At 41.3% G+C, this 23,348-nt stretch overlaps 1 protein-coding gene across 1 annotated transcript; it reads left to right on the top strand.

Moving 5' to 3' along the window:
- Positions 1-12,328: 12,328 nt before the first annotated feature.
- Positions 12,329-22,052, top strand: LOC136476216 (tocopherol cyclase, chloroplastic). Its single transcript, XM_066473971.1, has 10 exons — positions 12,329-12,612; positions 13,112-13,356; positions 14,796-14,875; positions 15,503-15,579; positions 16,513-16,682; positions 18,172-18,269; positions 18,851-18,955; positions 20,834-20,950; positions 21,236-21,385; positions 21,661-22,052. The coding sequence occupies exons 1-10, from the start codon at positions 12,398-12,400 to the stop codon at positions 21,832-21,834; spliced, it is 1,431 nt and encodes a 476-aa protein (XP_066330068.1). The 5' UTR covers positions 12,329-12,397; the 3' UTR covers positions 21,835-22,052.
- Positions 22,053-23,348: the final 1,296 nt, after the last annotated feature.

The following is a 23,348-nucleotide window of genomic DNA, read 5'->3' as shown; positions in this document are numbered from 1 at the left end:
TGGTCGCCATGGCCGGTGGCGTGGAGCTCATGGGCGCACACGAAACGGGCCCTAGAGGCTATGAAACTCAAAATTGAAGGCATAGAGAGAAAGAGGGGAGCAAGGGGGTCTCACCGCAGTGCAAAACAAGGTCGGAGGTGGCACGGGGATGGCGGACCACGCGGAGGGGCGAACGGCGGATCCCAGCGCTGCGGTTGTGGCGGTTGTGGCTTCCTTGCACAGCGAGCGCGAAGAAGGGAGCGGGGGCAATAGAGGGAGCGGTGATGGGCTCGGGACCGCCTTTTGTAGAGGCCGGGGCGTTGGGGGGACGCTCCCACGACCGAAGTGGGCGTGGCGGCGGTTGCGGCATGACTGGCTTGACCGGGCGTGGGGCTCGGAGTTGGGGGACAGCGCCGACAGGTGGGCCCGGGTCATCAGCGACTGAGGCACAGGCGGCGGTTGAGGAAGGCAGCGCGGCTAGGCTGGGCCAACCCAAGGGAAAAGAGAGGGGAGGGCACAGCGATAGTTGCGGCTTGGGTGGGCCGGCGGGGAAGGAAACGGGAGGAGGCGAGCGGGCTAGGGGAGAAGTTGGGCTAGCAGGCCAGGCCGGTGGCGAAGGAAATGGCCAGCAGGCTAAATTGAAGAAGGGAAGGGGAGGGAAAAGTATTTTCTTTTCTTTTTCCAAATAAATTTTCCAATTCCATTTCCAAATGATTTTTGGATCCTTTTGAATTTAAATCAAAACCACTCAACATATTAAATACAATGCTCCAGCATGAGTGCATCAACATGTGTATATCCTTATGATTGATTTTAATTTCACAAAAAATATTATTTTCCTATATTTAAATGCACACATAATTGCATAAATAATTCAAATTTACTACTTTAAAAGAATGCAAATTTTAGGGTGTTACAAATGACTAAGGGGTGTCGTCTCGCGATCATGGTCATTAACGGCCTTATGAGACACCATCGATAGACCTCATTGATTATTGATATTTGTTGACACGATGATGCATGCCATGATGTAGTGGCATCTTGTTGTCTTGTCCTTGCTGTCGACATGCGAGATGGTGTCTTCAAAGATGATGAAAGCAGGCATATTCTGACAAATATGAGGTCGGTTGCACCCTGCTTCACATCAGCATCCTAGCTTGAGTCTTAGGAAAGGTCCATGCTAGGTTGTCTTTGACATTACTTGTAGCCTATTGATTTGTTCATCCACTTCCACAGATATAGTGGTGGTTTGGTTTGGGGTTTGTAGGTTCATACCAAACCTTGAATAGGCATAGCTTATATTCATTCTTTCCTACAAAATGTTAGTGGGCACATACCCGAGGGAATATAACAAATTTGAAACACGGGTTGTCCATAATTTTTGTGAATTTTGTAACACCCTAGGTGTTAGGCTTGCATAATTGCACTTACATTGCATGAGCATAAGCATCAAGCATTCCTATATGAGCTTTCACATATGACATGCAATTGAAACATGTGAAACATGACTTGTTATTTTATGATTTCCCTTTGTGTATGCTTATGATCATGCATGGTTGAGTGCAAGTGGTTGATGTTGGTCACTAAAATACCTTAGTTACACTTAGGATACTTAATGGAATAATGTTCATGTGGGTCACTTCATCTAATTAAGCTCTTAAGTGATGATATGTTTAGTTTGACCTAGGATTTACATGTGATCAATGTATAAAATGATTGTGGAACCTTAGGAGTACTTCCAAGATGTTCCACATCCTAGGTATCAGAATCCTTACAGTTATAATGCTCAACAACTCCAGTAGCCTCTGGCTCAAGGTCAATAATCTCAAGTACAAGGTTCTCAGGCTCAAGCTCAAGGGCAGCAGAGATAAGAAGTTGCTAGCGTGGATGCTAATGAGTTTGTTAATCGGATAACTGCTATGATGCAAAGCTAGTTCAGTCTAAAGCCTAAAGGACAGGTTGGTATGATATTGTGCAACTCCCACCACGCTACAGAGTCCTAGATTACTCCAAATTTATCGAGATAGATGAGATGACAACCATGGAACATATCAGCTACTATCTCATTTAGCTTGGAGAAGCTTCTGTTGAGGAGGCACATAAAGTTAGATTCTTCCCCTTGTCCCTGTCTGGACCGGCCTTCAATTGGTTTTCATCACTAGAATCAAACTCAATCACTGGGTGGGCCGATCTGGAGAATAAGTTCCACGCATATTTCTATAGTGGGACAAGAGAGAAGAAGATTACAAACTTGACAAGCATGAGGCAGAGCAACAATGAGTCCGGCTCTGAGTTTATTCAAAGATCCAGAGAAGTAAAAAGTTGTTGCTACTCATTGAATCTGTTTGATGGCCAATTGGCTGAATTTGCCCTTTAAGGGATGTCTCCATTAATCAGAGAGAAGTTTGATGGCCATGAATTTAAAATCTTGGCCCATTTAGTTCAAAGAGTGTTTGCCTTTAAGAATCAGCATCGGGCCCTACGTAAAGAGAAATATTTGAAGGGTACAGCTGCTATGACTGATCCCTATGATGCAGACTCTAATGGGGACGATCCAGAAGTTGTAATCACCGAATGGACATGGGGCAAGGCTTTTGTATGTTGTCCATGGGTGAAGGAAATAGAGAACACCTATGACTTTGATGTCAAGAAAGCAGACAGGATCTTTGACTTGCTGCTAGAGAAGAAGCAGTTGAGATTACCTTCAAATCATGTGATCTCTTTGGCTGAAGAACTTAAAGGGAAGAAGTACTACAAGTTCCATAATGCTACTAACAACAGTACTAATGAGTGCATAATCTTCCGCTTTCACATTTAGAAGGCGATCGAGCAAGGAAAAAACAAGTTTGAGCTAGCTAAGAAACCGACAATGGACATAGATAAGCATCCTTTTCCAGGGGTGCATATGGTAGAGTTCCAGTTGGCCAAAGGGAAGACAAAGGTCTTGACATCAGCTAAAGCTAGAGAAGATGGGTCGGTTGACCCCAAGGTTCAAATATTGGCTAATGAGTATGAAGAAGCTAAGAAACAGCGTGATCAGCAAAAGGACTGATATGAACAAGGAAAGACATCCAGAGCTGTTGCTGTGCGTCCTCGTGTAACTTCTAGAATTTTATTGAACAAGTGGCAACGCCAGAAGGAGAAGGACTACTAGCGCCGGCTTAAAGAAGAAGAATATGAATGTCAGTCTGAGGAAGAAAGGTATGAAAGAGAACAAGCTGAGTTACATTAGAATTATCCTTTCTTCAGACACTGTTAGAATGAAGGTTTGAAATTACCCACAAGATGTAACTGCCTAGAGTGCAGTAATCAATATTAAGATTTTAGGCAATCTCAAGCCAACTGCCGGTCTATCCATGAGCATTTGAGTTTTTAATCTAATGACATGGATCAGCGCATAAAAAATAAAGGAGTTCATGATCGACTAGGCAAGCGTGTATATGATCAGAGTTGGGCTAGTCGTGATGAAGAGAAAGAGTATATTTGGCAAGAAGGCCAATGATGTCTAGGAGGTCTAACAAGGAGCTAGAAAAGAAGAGTTCAATGCTTGAGGAATAGAGAGTTAGAATCTCATAAGTATAATCGGCCTCGGACATGGCGCGTCAAGCAAACAGCCGATAAGGGTAAGCCATCGGCTAATATTGATATGGTCTTCATCCTACCTATAGAATTTAGAGCTCCTTCCAAGAATGAGCAAGAAGAATCTGATGAAGAATGGTGTGATGAAGAAGAATTAGGAGAAGTAGTAGCTCAGCTAACCCTCCAGTCCCAACAAGCTATATTTGATAAACCATCTCAGCATCAGCACTTGAAGGCTTTATACATGAAAGAATTTGTCGATGGGAAGCCGATGACCAAGATGTTAGTCGATGGAGGTGTTGCTGACAATCTGATGGCGTATACCACATTTTGCAAGCTTAGAAAGGGTCCTAGAGATTTGCTTGAGACTGACATGATGTTGAAGGACTTCGGTGATAATGCATCTAAGACACAGGGGATAGTTAACGTCGAATTGACGATTATGAGTAAGACCCTATCCACTACTTTCTTCGTCATCGATGGTAAGGGAACATACAGTATGCTCCTTGGTCGTGACTAGATCCATGCTAATTGTTGCATCCCTTCAACAATGCACCAATACCTCATCCAATGGTAGGGAGATAATGTTGAAATTGTTCAAGCCGACACCTCTGTGAGCGTGGCAACTACCAATCCAGCGTATTGGGAGTTTGAAGATTGTGAGTGCTTTTCTAGAAGAATCTAGGAAGAAGGCGTCATCAGGGTCAACGATGAACGTCAACAGCCGATCCAAGCAATCGGCTCTAAGAGTTTATTTTTATGACTCCTCTAGTTGGTTGTTGTGGAACGGCTAAACATTTCTCTTATGGATCAAGTTTGACAGAATATGGCCGTTCTATTTCAAGGAGTCAAATTTGGATTTACTTGCATGACACTTTGAAAGAGCTTGACGACCGATGATTCTTAAGTTTTCATAAAAGACTTAGTGCTTGAATCATCATCGGCTATTTTGGAAGTAAATTTTCTTTTTGAAATTCTAAGCCCTGGAGATTAAAGAATTAATTCTTAAGTGTGGTCAACTTTAGATTATCACTAGGATGAACCGCTGGTACTAGCGAAGTATTGCCTTTAGAACAAAAATTAGCAATCCTAATTCGGCCTAAGAAAGCAAAAGCCGGTGCGGTACTTCGCTAGGATTGCTAATTAGCAATCTGTGCGGTAATTTCTTGAGTCGCCTCTGAATAATGACCCAACGCCTCATCTCGTTCATGAAGGTAACGCCGGGCATCATCTCCAATGTATGAATCGGAGTCGATGGAGGAAACTTTAGACGCCATCGGTTGGGCCTCAAACCTCGCTAGACAATTTTGGACGGCGGCCCGGGTGACGTTCCTACAAAACAAAATCACCAAGATTAGGCGATTACCAAAGAATCAGGAATGCAATTCTAGCATACTCTGGGACGTGAAGGCGCTAGCGTGGGGGGAGATCCTCTTCTAGAATATCGCCAGCGGGGCGTTTGCCGTCCGCCATTATTCTTGACTAAGATTGGAATTTTGATCTGAGAAGAAGGAAGAGTGATACAGTGATGAGAGCAGGGGTGAGTGCAGATGTGACCTCTCGGCTATCCCCTAAAGCATACATTTATAACTAAAGTTGACACAGGTAGGTTTATCAAGCCTCGTCAAAATAAAGAGCAGTTAATGGAAGATGAAAGGTCATTCCAAGAACCGAGGAGGCCACGCGTGGCCAAATGAGAAAAGCAGTAGTTGGACGTGAGGAGTTGCCGTTCTACATTTTTGTTTGGTTCCAGGCTGTAGATTTGAAAATCCATTTGCAGCAGTTTTGTGTTACAACCTGGACCCAAAAACTGGTTGAGAGCTAATCAATTGAAGACAGTTATGAGAAGCTAGTTTTGAAGTCTTGAAAGGGTCATTGAAAGTCAATCGCTAAACAACGGAGAGTTTATACAAGGTGGAGAAATGCATCGACTAAATATTTGTACCTGGTGCCTCGGATCGGGTCTAAATAAGGGGTGGAAATTACGAATTTAGGACCACTCGAGTTATAGTTGAAGCATCTAAACAAATAGCGTCGGTTTTGGTGACCGCGTTGTCATTCAAGTTCCAGAACACAAATTTAGAAGGGATTTTGCTCAATGCAATTTTGGTATTTACGCTTGACCGCGGACGGTTTGACCCCAAAGAGTTAGCTAATTTGGTCCAATCGGCTGTTTTCGGATCAAGGACCTAAGTTCGAAGTGTTCTAATAGGATCCTCATTATCAATTTGAAGGCTATCACTGAAGGAGATTGGTGACAGTGAAGGAAAGTGAACGAAACCAAAACATGGAGAACAAGTAGAAAATAAATTTTTATTCATTTTTCAACATAACCCCTAGTTACAAACTAAGGACCGAGGAAGACATTGTTCACAACTTCCTCGGCCGAGGTTATGTTTGCCACAGCAGCGCCGGCCCCCCTCGAAGTCATCCACCAGGTCCTGGTAGTCATTAGGGTTATCTTCCTCCGAGAAGCCGGGCTCCACCAAGCGAAGATCGTGCCCCGAGCGCACCTAGGCTATTGCTAGGGCGACGGCAGCACCGCCACGGACACCATGAAGGGCCACCTCCCTGACGCACATAGTAACGTCTTGGAGGCGAGCCTCCAGAGTGTCACCTTGGGTGTTTAGGGCACTGGAGGTGTCGCCTATCGCCAACTAGAGGACTTCCAGTTGCGCTGTCAGAGCTTAAAACAAAGGAACGCAAGAAACCGTTAGAAGATCGGCAAGATGAGGAGCATCAAAGGAAACCAGGATGTTGAAGGTCTTACCGACGACTCTGGCATCCAACTCCACTAGTTGTAACCGGGCCACGTTTGCTTCCACCAACACGGCGGAGAGGGCGGCTTGGGAGGCGATTAGGGTGAAGTCTAGTTGCCCATTGCGCCAGGTAGCCTCGGAGTAGCGGTTGACCACCGCATTCCACTCACGACAGAAGCGCCACGCATCATCTCTATCGTAGGAGTCAGTGGAGTCGGAGGAGGCAGCCGCTTGCACTGCCGATTGGGCATCATAGGCGGCGCCAGAGCGATCACCACTGCAAAATCAAATGGGTCAGCAAAAGGAGATAAGAGATCAAGAACAGATTCGATCTTACCCCTAAAAACAGAGGCACCGATGGGAAGGAAGGTTCTCTTCTAGAAAATCATCAGCGACATGCTTGTTGTGGTCCATGCTTCTCCAAATGCGGTTTTGGATCTAAAGGCAAGGGGAAGAGAAGTTGCATGACGATGTGAGTGGAGCTAGAACAAATACGACCCATCGGCTATCCTTTGGGGGTATACTTATAGCCGGAGTGGGTCACTGGTGGATATTTTTGAGTCATGGAAAAATAAATTTGATTCATGGAAGACGAAAGGCCTTCTCGGATATTGAGGAGACCATGCGTGGCCTAATGAGAAGGTAGCAGTTGTAGGAGCGACATATTTAAATATTTTATTCATCAAGATTGATTACAGTTTCGTTCAAATCCGAGGTGCGGACATGAAATGTTATCCGATGTAGTTTTGTATTTATAGATGCATCCGGAGGTAGGCCCTAGGATTGATCAGTTAAAGTTCAATCTGGATTAGCTGATGGACCAAGCTTGAGATCTCGATAAGAAAGGCGATCAATCTAAAAAGGATCACCAATGTGGCAGTTGATAGGGATAGAAGGATTTGAAGACCAGGTATCAGCTGAGCTCGAGGAGAAACAAAAGATCGGCTATAAGCATGAGTCAAATTAGGGAAGAATGGCTCAAGAGGTCAAGAAGATGATCACCGCCTAATGATCGAACACCATAATCTTCGATATGATCCTTGATCAAGAAGAGCCAATGAGATAAATTTGCAAGAAGACCGAAGAAGTCAGCATGAGATCAGAGCAGATGGTTGGAAGTACGGTGCATGCAACGGTCATAGGGAGTAATTTTGGAATAAAATCATTTTATCTCAAAATTGGGGGCATGTGTTGACACCAAAATTTGGTTAAAGAGGAAAGGATCCCGAGGTCTAAATTTGTCGAGAGAAAAGCCAAGATATTCAGCAAGGATCAGCTAACCAAGTTGCCAGCAAATGAATAAGGTGACGTCATCGTTCCAAGGGAATGGGCCCTATCGGTAGGATCAGCAAGGCATGAAGCAAGAAGACGTGTCGGGCTCCATAGAAGGGAAAGATTGGAGTCCAAGTTATCTTAAATTGGGACGTTTTTGTTTGCTTTTCTAAGTTTTGTGATCGGTCTTGTTCGACCAGGACTCGTAGTCAAGCCTCAGGTATAAATATTGAACCTCGGCTATTGTAATAGACATCTCTCATCGATCAACCAAACAAGTACCTTTACTTTTTGGCTTATGCCACCCCTTAGGAGTAGGAGTAGAGTAGATTTCGATGAGTTCTTTGGGCAAGCAGGGCTGCATCGGATGACCTAACCTCTGGCTTGTTTGTGAGTATTTGTCATGATTTGTATTGTTACTTACAAGGCTGCAACAGACGACTCATCTCTTGGAAGTCACGGTGTAAGTTAGTTATCGTTCTATATTGTTGTTTGTAAGGCTGCAACAGACGACTGATCTCTTACCAATTGCGGTATAGGTTAGTTATCGATTCATATCAACCTTTACAAGGCTACAACAGATGACTAATCTCTTGTAAATGTTGGTATTAATCAAAGTTATCGATGTTGTGTTAAATAGTTTATTGTTTAATATAATATCACCAATTGTCCGATCTAGATTGAGATTTATTGGTCTTATTATTCTGATCTATCGTCTACTGGTTATTATCATGGTTGAATTCAACTCTTGACGTTAGATCCTGTTTGATGACTAATCTATCTCGATCTTGATCATACATAGCGGGTGTTTGAAGTCGTGTTCTGTTAAGAGATAGATTCATCGATCGCTAGTATCCTGTATGACTCCGCTATCAATGCTGCATCAGCCGACTCGACCTGTTGATAGCGTGTCGGACTAGACATTGTCGGTTAATAGATCTATCTATTAAGAAGAATATGGCATTAGCCACCCGCTATGTCTCCATCGGCTATTTAGTCGATGCTTGAGATTTCACGCGTATAACATGCTTTCATGATTTCTTTGCGATGTAAGTAGATCTATCGATTGCTGGTCTTTGATCTAGGGTTCTACTGCCAGTGCTGCATCAGACGACTCAACCTATTGCCTTTACAATAGATTGAGCCTAGTTGTTTGTAGATTTATTTATATCCAACGAATGAGTGATCTTATGCTATACGACAAGATCACTGGAATCGGTTATTTTAGTCGATAGCCCATTTTGTTGAGGATGTACTGGTTATTTACAAGCTTTTATCTATTTTTCATCTCAGTTAAAGCCAGTATGTTTCTCATATATATGCTTACACACCTATCCTTAAATCTTTCGCATGTTTTCATGATCATCGGCTAAGTTAGATCCATGTAACTGAGTAAATAATAATTACAGATATGCTTGTTTTGCTTACATTACATCGTGAACATGCTAGATATCTACTCTCTAGTCGATAGCCTTATTTCATCGGCTACTTAGCCGCATATTTGGAACTGTTTGGACAAACACCGGTATGTTTCATCTTAAATTACTGGTGAATTTTCTCTCCTTGTCAATTACAGGGTCAAATTGACTGGCACGCCCTCGGTCACGACCATCCGGTCTAATGTCCACCTTATGTTCGGAGAGAGCTCGGGATCATCACCACATGGTTTCTCTTGGCTTGCTGCATGTGTCAGTGGCTACCTGTCGCTTTCTGCCGTCGACAACCGCCACCCCCTGTCCGGTGGCGCACCGCCCTGTCCGGTGCCCACGCAGGAACAACCCCAAAGGGCCAACTTAATGGCTCTATTTGCTTATGTGGCTATAAGTAGAGGAGGTGGCCGACGTTGGCCATGCTCTTGGCACCTCATACACCTGTGCATACCCTTTGGGAGCTAAGCAAACACAATCCACTCACTTGCACAGTTCATTTCATCATTTGAGGAGATTGGTGAGCCTCTAGTGCATTGCATTGAGTTGTATTATCTTGTGGCATTAGTTGGGTGATTTGGGATGGTCCTGATCTTGTTACTCTTGGTGTTTGCCAACACCTAGATGGCCCGATGATTAGAGGATCGTTGAGCGGAGTTGATGATTGTCTCTGGCTCTGATCAGTTGCTTGTGAGGGGTTCTTGACCTTTTCTTCGGTGGAGAGCCAAAAGGTACTCTATTGGATTGTGCATGTCATTGAGTCACCCTCACTTCGGGTAGGTTCTTGCGGCGCCCTAGTGAGGGCTTGGCGTGGTGCCAATTAGCTCATGAACCACCAAGTGAACGGTCGACACAACGAGGACGTAACTTGCCAGCAAGCAAGTGAACCTCGGGATAAATCTTGGTGTCATATCTTGGTATTCATATTGATTGATTGAGCGCTTGCCTCGGATAGTATAATCACTCTACCTCTCTCTCTTGCACTACCTTGTTTCATACTTGTTGTAGAGGTAGTTGCGTAGTGTAGCTCTTTTGCTAGCTTTTTGTGTAGCTTAGTGTAATTAGTTGTTCTAGTTAGCTAGACATAGCCTTGTGTGATCTAGAGACATTAATTAACTAGAATTATTGGTATAGGTGGCTTGCAACCCTTGTAGAGCTAGAGCAAAATTGCATTTCGCCATTTATGTTACTAACCATTTGCTCTAGTGAATTTGTAGTGATTTTTTATAGGCTATTCATCCCCTCTAGCCATTTTAAACCTTTCACTTGTAGGGTATTTTATTTCACCGGTCTAAGGTCTACGATTGTGTAGAGAAGTGCTTGAACGGGTTTATTAGATAGATAGCCAGACTATAAAGAGAGGAAATCTTTTAGTTACAACGGTTATCTAGTACCACTAAGTGTGAGTCTCATGTGCATATGTATTGCGCTTAGTGACGTTGTGAGGTGTAACAGAAAAGTCTTTCAAAATGATTGAAAAATGCTAACTGATACACTTGATATGTTGGAACACTTGGTGGAGTTGAGCACATCTGAAAAGGCTTTGAAAATAAAGTTTTATGGGCTGTTTCTGTAATCCTCAGAATTTCTGAGTCTATCTCAGAATTTGCGAAAGTGTCAGAATTCTAGGTATAGGCCTAGTGATTAGTGATGTTTGCATACCTCTTAGCACTCGGTGCTACTTGCATCATTGTTGTACCCCGGAGAGACTTGTAGTCTTCCGAGACCATACCAACCGTGTTTGTGGTGTGACTGCTACCATGTACCGGAGGGAACAAGGCTCGTGACGGTTTGGTCGAAATCTTGATAGTGAAGCCGGCGGGGAGCGGTCCGGGAGCGGCCATCTCGGGGACCACTTGCGCGTGGGGAAGACATGAGAGCTATCCATGGAGTTACCCGCCAGAGAGCTCGGTCCTTACGAGGGCTCCAACAAGGACTAGACTTCTCGATATCTCATCGACGGGAGTTTGCACTCTACCCTACTTTCTGCATTTATATTATTTACCTTGGTTGCATGCTTACCTTCTTAGCTTAGTTTGATAGGCTAGTTTATAGGATTGAAACCTAGGTTGTATAACTCTTTTGCGGTAGAAATAGCAATACACCTAGCAAAAAATCTTAGTTGCACATCTAGATAGTTTATTTCTTGCATAGGTTTTGACCAGGAGAAAATTAGAGGCCTTAGTTTTAGAAGTAGTTTTTAAGTTGCCTAATTCACCCTCCTCTTAGTCGTCACAGTTCTTACACCCTCTATTAGGCATATTGATCCTTTCGGTCGTGTCTACACGCAACTTAGCTTATGGCCCAAGCGAGTGTGCTCTGATTTGTAAGGATCTTTGGATCATCAATATCTTTTGGCGTGGTTTAAGCGTATGCTTTCGTTTGAACTACAACTTTGAGAACTATATAAATGTATCTTCTGAGACTTATTTGTATCACATTTGAGTTCCCATTAACCAAGGTGCTTTAGTAGGCATAGTGGCCTTTTTAGACTTTTTCCGCAACACGTTGCTCTCCCTTTTTTAGACTTACCTTGTTCGCTGGTCTGAAACTTGGCTGAAAGTGACTGAAAATATTGTTCTGGCTGAAATATTATAAGAGAAAACACTGTTCCGGCTGAAAAAAAAAGAAGCCGAACAAGCCAAACATTGTACCAGCCGAACGAGGCCTATTAGTACATACTCCCTCCGTCCATAAATAGCTGTCGCTTTAGTTTCCGTGCCGTACTAGATTTATATAAAATACGTGCAACATTTATATCTCCAAACAGATTTATTATGAAAATAGATTCAATTATTTATATAATGATATTAATTTTATACCGTAAATATTAATATTTTTTATATATTTAGTTAAAGTTATTTCTCAGAAAGCAGAAAGCGACAGTTATTTAGGGGCAAAGGGAGTAGAGTTTATTATGTATCTGGACATACGTTATATCTAGATGCATAACAAAATTGAGGTAAAAAAAAGTCCAAGCAACTTGTAATTTGGAATGGAGGGAGAAAAAATTGTCTCAAAAATTAATTTTTTTAGCTCCTCAATTTGTTTGAATAGATTAAACTATTTTTTAGCTTCTAGTTTGTCTATCGGATCAAACAGGCTATGAAAATGGTTAAAAAAAACAGGATATGAAAATCTTAGGATCGGGACTACTCGTGTTTTTTGGCAGCGCTCCTAAAAAATACAAAAAAAACAGCGAATGGCCCCCAGCCCGCCACGGAGGCTGCCGTGGAGACATCGGAGCCCGTCCACTCTCATCCAGTGCATGTATGTATGGCCCCACGTGGCGCACGCTTTGTGAAACCCACAACAAAGAAAAAGAAAAACCCGTGGACCGTGGCCGCTCCGCCCGCTCGGCGACTGGACTATACTGCTCCCATGGACCTCGCCGCCGCAGCCACCCTGCCGCCCGTGACGCCGCGTTCCGGCGTCGTGCTCCCACGGAGCGGCCGCCGACACTGCCGCCGCGGGGTCGTCCCACTCGCGGCCTCGAGCTCGGCGGCCTCCTTTACCTCCTCCTCATCCTCGGCGGCGGCGGCGCTCATCTATGCGCCCACGCCGCAGGACCGGCCTCTCCGGACGCCGCATAGCGGGTAAGCGCCACGCGTCTCGGGGTTCTGAGATTCGGTAGTGTTCCTGGAGTCCAGCTGGGGAGTCTAGGATGGTGTTTGGTTTGAAGAATGAGTTAGTCCATCATTTCTAACTCCATATTTTGTTTTTGTTTGGTCTGTGGAGTAGAATGAGTTGATCCATTATCACCAGTACTAGTATTGTTTCACCATATTTCTATCATTCCACCAAATTTAAAGAACTGAACTCAGGATGCACCACCTTATCTAGAATGGTTTGATTCCTCAAACCAAATACCCTAAATTTATTGAATCAGCCAACACATCGTCACATTTGCTTGGTATTTAGGGGCATGAATGTGGTCATTTCAGAGCTCCAATTCGCAGTTCACGCCCATTCAACAGGGCTCAGATTATCCACAATGCTGCTATTTTGTTACCCTCATTCTTGTTACACGCTGCTACCATCAAGCGCTAAAAGCCTGAGACAGAATACTTAAATGTGGCTGGACAATTTTTTCAGGTACCACTTTGATGGCACAGCTCGACCTTTCTTCGAAGGATGGTACTTCAAGGTGTCGATTCCAGAGTGCAGGCAGAGTTTCTGCTTTATGTACTCTGTCGAGAACCCTCTCTTCCGTGATGGTATGAGTGATTTGGACAAGTTGGTATATGGTCCACGCTTTACTGGTGTGGGAGCACAAATCCTTGGCGCGGACGATAAGTACATATGCCAGTTCTCTGAGAAATCAAACAATTTTTGGGGAAGTAAGCTTCTTGCTCAGTCTCTCTGTCCTTTTGTTGTTACTGTTTTATTTTTACTTTGTTGTATGGAAACTCTGTAGTTAGAAACAGGTTAGCATGATAAATTCATAGCATGTACAATGTGGTACTGCACTGCAAGTTCATGCAGATTTAAGATTTGCAATGAACTTCAGAAAATCAAGTTAGTGCTACTGTTCTTACCCTATTTGAATGAACTAGTATTGTGTCATGGCGTTTATACATGAAATTCATATCTCATGGTCCAGTTCCAGCGAAAATGTAGTGCACTACTAGCCACCACAAAATTGGAGGTCTTCATGATACTAGTTGTGGACATGCCATGATGTATTCTTATGAGCAACTTAGGGCCACTTTAGACATTTGATTGTTTTGTTCCACTACATGACCCCTTTTAGTTTATCATGGGTCCAAGCACATTTTTATTGAATGTTTAACTACTTTTTCCTTCCACAAAATGTTAAGACCTTGGCAAAGTCACAATAATGTGTCTACAACTCAGCTTCTGATGTGAATGTGAATATTTGTAAAACATGGTGAAAATCATGTTAATACTATCTCCATTTGGCAATATCTGTTCATTTTTTAGGAAGCTTTGTTCCACAATTATTTTTCATCGAGGAAACCTATATTTAGCCGTTGAAAAGATGTTGAACAATTGTAGCATGCATTTCGATAGGGGCATGCATGTTCATTTCATTAACTTTTCCTAAATTTGGAGCACTTGTTTTTCTTCACGATGGGATTGGACGAACATTATGAAATGGAGGGAGTGTGACAAAACTAATCACAAATCACATCTGATGTAGATTAACGGTTACTCTCGGTTGAAAACCTATTATAAAAAGCTAACTATGTATGTAAAAGTACTCTATCATCTCTGGTTGATTATACCTTGATGATATTGATTAAGGGAATTCCTACCTGGTGGACCAAGGTTCTCCTGACCTCTGGTTGAGAGGAGCTACCCTGTGTTTTTGTATCTCTCTACAGTTTGCTAGGTTGCTATTTCTTTATATAAGCTCAACTGCATGCCTTCGTGGGCAAAGACTGCTACTTTTTAATAGGGCGTGGTTAATCACAAAGTCACATAAAACGGGTTCGATGTCTTCGACCCTCGACCTGGGTTTGTCGACCCCAACCCAGGTTTGTGGGTTCATTGTCGACCCGAAGTGTAAAAATCTCTTGCAAGTAGCGTACCACGTTCCGCGACCTCGTACCTCGACCCCGTCAACCCGGAAACTTTGTGACTATGGTTAATCACTGCAAAGTAAAATAAAGTAATAAACTGCATATTAAAATATAAATTTGGTGCGTTTCAGTTTTTTCTATTAACAATTAGTGTTGCTTTTCCTGGTTTCATGGAACTTTAGTAATGCATCACTGGTTGTTGAATTCCCAACTAATAAGCTGTATTTGGATAGGTAGGCATGAACTAATGCTGGGAAACACTTTCATTCCCAATAAAGAGTCAACTCCCCCGCAAGGGGAGATGCCCCCTCAGGTAGATGTTTTATGTCTTCTTTTGAAATCCAAGGACTCATAACATGATATGAAGTACTTACTTTGCACTACACAGAGCTCCTTACTGAACCACAAAGCACATTGGATGACATACACTTAGCTACTCCATATCTGTCTATCAAGGTGGCACAATAAGGAATCGTTGTTTGTCCGTGATAGTTTAACTTGATAGTTGCTGAAGTGCAATATCTTTGATTTTGATAATAATATTGATTATATATACTAATATAAATATTATGTTTACTTTTCTTCTGTTAACTTTTAAGTACGGAAAATATGATATTATTCATGCTTCAATGCCATTCATTTTATTTTATTTTTGGTGAAGATACTTTTGGGAACATGTATCACCAATTTATGTATTGATTCTGTCCATTATCCTATGTCTTCCTTGAGAAGATGGGTTTCCATTGATGTATACAATGTATACAATTGTAATCCTTTAATATCACTATATCTTATTTTAATTAAAGAATGACTGGGGAATATGAAATTTCCTGTTCTTTTGTTCATACATGATATTTGGTATTTCTGCTGGTTTATTGTTTTATTCTATCGAAATTTTGTAACATGTAAAGGGTTCTCATTGGATACTCAACGGTTATAGGATTTCTCTAAACGTGTTTTGGAAGGGTTTCAAGTCACCCCAATCTGGCATCAGGGTTTCATACGTGATGATGGAAGGCATGTTATATCTCATCTTATTAAAGATTTGTTTTTGCTATTATTAGGCTGCTTGCATAGCACTGCAACAACAGTCAGCCTGTTCGCTTGTTGGTTTCAGTCAGCCCAAACCAGCCAGCCAACAGTGTTTTCCTCTCACAAAAAACCAGCACCAGTCAGCCCAAACCAGCACCAGCCCCAACCAACGAACAGGCCCAGTTGCTTAACATTTGTTTTGCCCCTTCAATATGTAATAGTGACTTCTCTTTGTTAACATTTGTATATTTTGCAAAAGTTAGAAGTTTAACTATGCTCCCAGTTCAAGATGATAATAGGCAACATCTTTTTTATTTCTCAAACATGCAAGAGAGTTGTACCATTTCATTAAGAAAGAAGAGAGTACGCAAGAGTGACAAAAGTCGCCCAAAAACACAGACAAAACTCACTGACACAGCCACACCACAAACAAGAGAAAACAAGAAACAAATGGCCCTTTTTAACAGCAGGTGACCAATTAGGTGCCAAGACTAGGAGTATTATCCCCCAGTAAATGACCTGACCAGCAGCTCCTGGAGTGCCTTCACTCCAGTGGAGCACCACAAAAGGCATTCATAGTGACAGCCTGTAGCACATCTGTTTTTTTTCTCTCGAACAACGCAAGAGAGCTTTGTGTCATTTCATTAAGAAGCCTGCAGCACAGCCGTGACTCAATAGGCATCTTCTGTACAGGACGTTTGACTACATCTTGTTAGAAAGTGCCAGGAAAATTTAGAAAATGATTACTCATTTTTATAGCACTAGTCTGAACTTTATAACAGTTGTGCTCTCTTGATCTTGTTGCAACTAAAAACTAGCAAATCACCTGCAACAATAGGGAGGCTAGCACACAAAAACACAATATTAGATCGGTACTTTTGTTTCTCTGATTGATGTGAGCTAGTTGTACCTTCGCAGGTCAAAGTATGTGCCAAATGTCCAAACAGCTCGCTGGGAGTACAGCACTCGTCCAGTTTATGGGTGGGGTGATGTCAAATCTAAGCAGTTGTCCACAGCTGGTTGGCTTGCAGCTTTTCCTTTCTTTGAACCTCATTGGCAAATATGCATGGCTGGTGGCTTGTCCACAGGTTTGTCTTTGTGCTCAGAAAAATAAAGATACTGAGTTACTGATAGACCTGCTATTCATAGATTTGTTCTTGTTAGACAGCCAATATTCCACTATTGCGTTGCTGAGTTCACGTCTCGTTCATAAACTATGATGCACAATAGCACTGTTGATTTGTACTTCTTAAAAAAAAAACTCGACCTGCAGGGGGTTATGACGGCCCCCGGGTTTTCCGTTAAGAAGATCTTCTCACACAGATCAAGAAAACCCCCGAACCCCCGCCAGGGGATTTTTTTAACCTCAGCCTGAAATCCGCTCCCACGGGGAGTCGAACCCAGGACCTGAGGAGTGCCGCTGGGTCACCTAACCGTTTGAGCTAGGCGCCCTTTGGCTGATTTGTACTTCTTAATGATGCATGTGAAAGTTTTTGCGTCCTTTTACTTTTTAGTAATTCTTGCAAAAATCCTAGTAGCATGTAGTCATATCTGGAGTGCAGCTGGTCCACTCTAAGATTGTTCTTATCTTCCATCAAATTACTTCTCTCCAATTGTGTTCTATCTTTAGCCCTCTTAAGAATTTGAGGTATCTGCTAAGAGTTTCTTTTGTTGCCTCACTGTCTGCATTTTTTGTCGGTCATGACAGTAAAATCTATAACTCTTATAAAGCTAAACCCCACAAGATATTTCTCTCTTCATGCAAGGTGTCCACATCATTTCCCACTAAGTGACCCCACTAAATGTTCATGCAAGGTGTCCACATCATTCTCCACTAAGTCCATGTCATCCCTTATTAATTACAAAAAATGTCCATGTCATCTCTATCATGTGAAATACTTTAAATCTTTAATCTATTAACATACAAGTCATCTACATACGCTATTTGTTTCATCACCCATTCTTCTATAATGTAATCAAATATTCTATTGGTTTTTCTTCTATTACCTTGCCAATTTTTTACCTGATCTGATACAGTAAAATGAAATAACATGCAAGTCAAAATCATATATGTGTATACACATTATACAAGAATATCTATAATAATGCTATGTATATAACAGATTTATTTTTAAGAAAATCCTGCGGCAACGCGTGGGGTATACTTCTAGTTTTATTTTTTTTGGTGTGCCCTGGGGTTTCCCATGCTTCTTTCTCTCTTTGTGTACACACCTTCTTTCTCATAAGATTGACATGTAAGTTCGGCCATAGGTCCTATCCATTTGGAGCATATGAACCTGTTTAAAAATTGTGTGTTTTTTCTGTGGTGCATCTGGATGAATAGTTAGTAGAAGATTTAAAATGGCATCATATACATATGTAAGTTTTGAACTGTTTGGTTGGTATGCCCTATGGAACATGACTTGATCTCCTGCTATTTGCATAATTGCTTCCTTGAGCCATGCGTTTAATTGGAAATTTCTGAAATAATCTGTAGCATGCCATATTATTATTCCTCTCAATACCTTCCTTCCAGTGTGGAGTAGTATTAACAACAGTGATATGTGGACTTTTCAGGATGGATAGAATGGGATGGAGAACGGTTTGAATTTGAAAATGCTCCATCTTACTCAGAAAAGAACTGGGGTGGAGGTTTTCCAAGAAAGTGGTATTGGGTGTGTTATCTGTAATCATTGTGCCCTCTGATCCTCTATTAGTTATGATGCCATAAATTCATTATATTATCAAATGAAATCGTGTATTATTTGGAATAAGAAGGCATGATTTCATCCCACAATTAAAAAAATAATAATCTTTACCCTTCTTTTTAGTGTTGAATTGATAAGGAATCATGATTCTGCTGACGTATAGTGTACAATATAGAATTTGCTGCAAATTCTTGTAGCTGCTTATGAAAATTGCTCTTTTCAATTAGTCTTTTGTGCCAGCCACCCAGTCATGATGGTATTGATCGCTGCGTGTCTAAGTCTCAGTCAGATTCATGTCTGTATGGTGAATTTTGCAAGTATGTTGTGGTCTGGTCTGTTATATTTGTAATATCTTCTGTAAAAAATTAATTAGTGCTCAGCAACGAAGATTACCAAATGATTGTTGCTCCTTGTTTCCTTGATGTGTTCTGGAAGCTATGGTCTTCCATTCTTTTTCCTTGCGAATTAGATTATTCTTCTTTATGCTTTTTGTTAGTTGCAGTCTCATGGGTTATCAATGTATTTAATTGAATCTTTGCTTCATTCAGATCCAGTGCAATGTCTTCTCAGGAGCTTCTGGTGAAGTTTCTTTAACTGCTGCTGGCGGGTTGAGGAAAATTGGACTTGGTGATACCTACGAAAGTCCTTCACTGGTACAATTGTGATACTTTGCTTTTCAGATTTAACCTGGTCCATACTTCTACTTCGCACTTATGTGTTATGGGCATGCATCCATGAGAGGGAATTGCTGAGGGAGAGAGGCATCACACAAGGGAGAAGCTGACTAGAGCATATGCCGTAGGCGTGCACCCGGGTGAGAGAGAGGCAATGGCTAGGCGGTGGCAAAGAGATGAGGGCACAAGGCACTTACCCCTTGATTCCTGCTTGCCCTTCCTTGTTAGGCTGCCTCTCTTTATACAATCAAGTAACATAACCCCTAAGCAATCAATTACAAACTTGCAATCTGGAATAATCCGGAGGCTACCTGATATAACCCTACTGAACCAAATGGGTAAGTAATCACGCATTAGAATCATAAACCTGCATGCATACTACAGTGCACGTGCACAGTTCCTGTGCCTCCCTGGGTCAAGGTTGGGCAGGCAGGTTCTTGGGCCACACCAAGGTCCATAACAATAAGTTACTAAATTATAAGTTACTTAATTCATCATACCAGGATATGTGATTGTGAAACAAGGATATTTGATGAAGATTATTTATGGACCTACTGGTCATCAGTGATTGTGGAAATATGATTTCTAACAAAATATCTTGGTCATTCTGGTCAATTACTGCAATAGTTATGCCACTAGTTAGTACTTTAATGGATAGATAAGTCCACGTGTAAACAAACAAAACAAAGAAAGAAGTATCATCAGAAGCTTATTCATTTTGTTTCTTTCCATTTGTCTGTCAATTTCTTATGCTCAGCATGTAAAGAGTACATTAGCTATCCGTATATGAGATATTGTGACCCTGCTGATAAGTTGTACTGTTAGCTCAAACCTAGTCCTCTACATATACATTTTTCAGATAAATGAGAGGACACACTTGGTCAATACTTCTTAGTAGTCAATGATTAATTTTTCAGCCTGAGGGACTAACCTGGAATATTTCTATATCAGTGACTGGATGTTTACTTATTCATAATGGAAGCAATGAAAAATTGTTTATATGTAAAACATATGGGTTTAAGGTTGACTACTTGCATCAGAGCTTTTCTCCTCTTTTGCGAACAAGGGCTGTACTGTTTCTTTTGTATTGATTTAAATATAAGTTTAGTGATTATCCATTTTTGCATTAATATGTTTAATTCTTTTCCTGTAAGTTTTACTATTTGAATCACTGTAGCACGGACTTTTGCCTGAATCGTTTATCTTCGTGTAATTCTGGTTACTTGGGCGACGTGGAAACATTGCAATAGGTGTGTTTTTTTTAATGGAGAATCACCTAGCGTTAGTATTGTCATTAGGACAATAACAAGGGAGGCTGCCATGTGGTTTGCAGACGGAGCTAAGGAGTTTAGGCTGTTTACCTTGTGCTAGGCTGGTAGTTCTTTGGCTGTGTTTTTTCTTTAGTTTGTGGCATGTTTGTGGTAATTTATTGAGGGTTTGAACTGCTTCCGTACCATATTTTCTTTTTTAATAATATGATATTAAGCTCTCCTGTGTATTCTTGAATAGATCATTTATTTTCTTTCCTAAAGTTCAGCATATACAAATCTCTGCATCACATTGAGCACCTTAAATCTTAATGATTACAAACAAATGTAGCTGTACCTGTTGTGTCATTACTTATGAGTCTCTTCTCTTGTTTTACTATAGGAAACTGCCATTTAGTCAATATATTGAGTGGTAATATTTTCTCCTCCAAGTACAAATGAAATAGGAGCACACACACGAAGGCGTCATATAATTTTTAATAGAGTATAGCCTTTCATAAAAACAAAACAATGTATACCTTGTAACAACGAAACGGAAGATATATCATGCAACTACGATGTATAAGTACTCTTGTTTTCTTTCCTGCAGATTGGAATACATTACGAGGGACAATTTTTTGAATTCGTACCTTGGACTGGAACAGTAAACTGGGACATTGCACCGTGGGGTCGTTGGAAGATGTTTGGCGAGAACAAAACTCATCTGGTAATTATCGCATAATATTAAAACTCATCTGGTAATTAACCCTTCCCCAGACCCCACTCATGTGGGAGCCTCTGGCACTGGGTCTGCCCTTTTTATCAAATGTTGGCTGAGATTCTAAATTAATAAGGTACTCATTTAGCATTCATAGTTGTAGGATAATATGAAAGAACTTTGCTTTGTAGCAGTCTCTGTTTGCAGTCAAGCTCTAGTGGTGGTTTGACTGTTACAGCCAACCTTTTTGTTCTGCAACCTTTGATAAATATATGCATCCTTATAATTTTGCAGGTAGAAATAGAAGCAACCACTACAGAACCAGGAACTGCTCTGCGAGCTCCTACTATCGAAGCTGGACTGGTACCAGCGTGCAAAGACACCTGCTATGGAGATCTAAGGCTACAGTTGTGGGAAAAGAAATACGATGGTAGCAAGGGAGAGGTATGCTTGCATTAACATGAAGTTGTTGGCACCTGTTTCCTTGAGCTCTCATATTAATAAGTCACTTTTTACTGTTACATCCTGCATGATCTTCATGTTCTTCGTTTTGTCCTTTTCCTGATCTTTTTGGGTGGCCAAAACCAACTTAAAAACTGTCCAACTTGTAGACCAAATCATCAATCTCATTCTTTATGTTCATGATCAGAAAGCAGCAAGTATTTTACACTACAAGGAATATGCTACATTACCCACATGTTAAATCATTTTTGTTGCAGATGATACTAGATGCCACAAGCAACATGGCAGCACTAGAAGTTGGCGGAGGCCCGTGGTTCAATGGGTGGAAAGGGACAACTGTTGTGAACGAGGTTGTAAATAACATTGTGGGCACCCAAATCGATGTAGAGAGTCTCGTCCCAATCCCATTTCTTAAGCCCCCAGGCCTGTAGGATCACCTAGGAATGTCACAATGAAGGGAGAAGCATCATTGATATCAATGTGGTTTTTCCTTGTTTACTACTACAATCCACAAAGGCACAAACTACCAGGGTAGAACAAACATGTTTTTTTTTCAGACTAGTTCACTGCAGTGTACCCTTGCTCTGGAGTTCCAGTTGGTCTATTCGTACAAGTCTGCCCGGTTCCAATTGAGCTGAGGCGCTGAGTTCACCGTTGCAGTGATCTGCACAGGAACTTGTTGCTTAATTTTTCATGGTACAACTAGCATCTGACGTTGCATGTGCATCAACATCATTGTTAGCTCACAGTTTTCCCATCTTTTCGAAAGCATGATGCTTTTCACAGAACCTTCTATTGTTGGGGAAGACTATTTCAAGACTCATAGAGACATCCCTCTGAATATACGGCAAAATGGAACATGATAGGGTGTAAAGGCTAGAGTTGTGGAGCTCCCTTTTTTCTGCTCTTGCGATGTATTGCAACATGGGTCAAAAAGTTGTAGCAGAACTGTTGTCGTTCCCTTTTAGCCCGGCTTGAGATGTGATGCAATGCGGATCTTGTAGGGCTGAAATTATGCAGTCCTCTTGCCAAAGGCTTTTGTCGTCTGGTGGGAGATTTGTGCAGGTAGGTACAGGACGGGAAATATAAAAAACAATTATCATAAGAGTTAAAAACTTAAAATGTATTAAAATGCGGTCCGGGTCTATAAGCACATTTTGGGAGAGTTTGTTTTGTCTCTGCGAGCTTTGGGAGATTTACTTCAAGTCTTCAATAAATTGCAGAAATGTGTATGATATACTTGCTATACATGTATAATATGTGAATCAAACAGTTTAAAATGTAAAAAGGCATTTACATTAAAAAGTTTGATACGATGAAAAAAGAAATTGTGAAAGGGAAATATATATTGTGGTCTCCTGGACCCTGGTTTTCCATGCCTCCAATCCTTGGAACACCACACAAATAGCTATGAAAAATTCCGGAGGAAACCGGTGAACGAATATGCTGTAATCATGAAAACTTGTCGTCACATGCTACTCTTATGGAAAAAGAAAAATGTACCAATAAAGAGATAAATGCTACTCAGCTATGTCCAGATTTTTGGTGCTCTATGTTCAGATCATGCTGGTTATTCCCTCCATCCGTTAGTGTAAGCCATATTTTGTTTTCAAAAAGTGAAACATGACAAATTTTGACAAATACTTCGTTAAGCTATATGCTGTACAAAAGTTATATCATATTGAAATACTTTATATTAGTATGAATTTACAATATGATATCGATGGAAGAGAAACCAGTGATCAATACCTATTTTTGATAACTTCCTTTTTTTTTTCTAAAATATATGTTTCCTTTTTTCTAAAGTATATCTTATAGGATTGGGGAAAAGGAGTACTTGGATAGGACTTTAGATGGTCAAAACACCAACCTGTTATTTATTTACTACCATGAGGCCCCGTTCGTTTTGCTGAAAAAATAAGCCGAAATACTATTCCGACTAAAA

This window comes from Miscanthus floridulus, chromosome 8, assembly GCF_019320115.1.
Source record: "Miscanthus floridulus cultivar M001 chromosome 8, ASM1932011v1, whole genome shotgun sequence".
NCBI classification, from domain to species: Eukaryota; Viridiplantae; Streptophyta; class Magnoliopsida; order Poales; family Poaceae; genus Miscanthus; species Miscanthus floridulus.
Note: the sequence above shows the minus strand (reverse complement) of the source record. Positions and strands in the feature narration are given on the sequence as shown.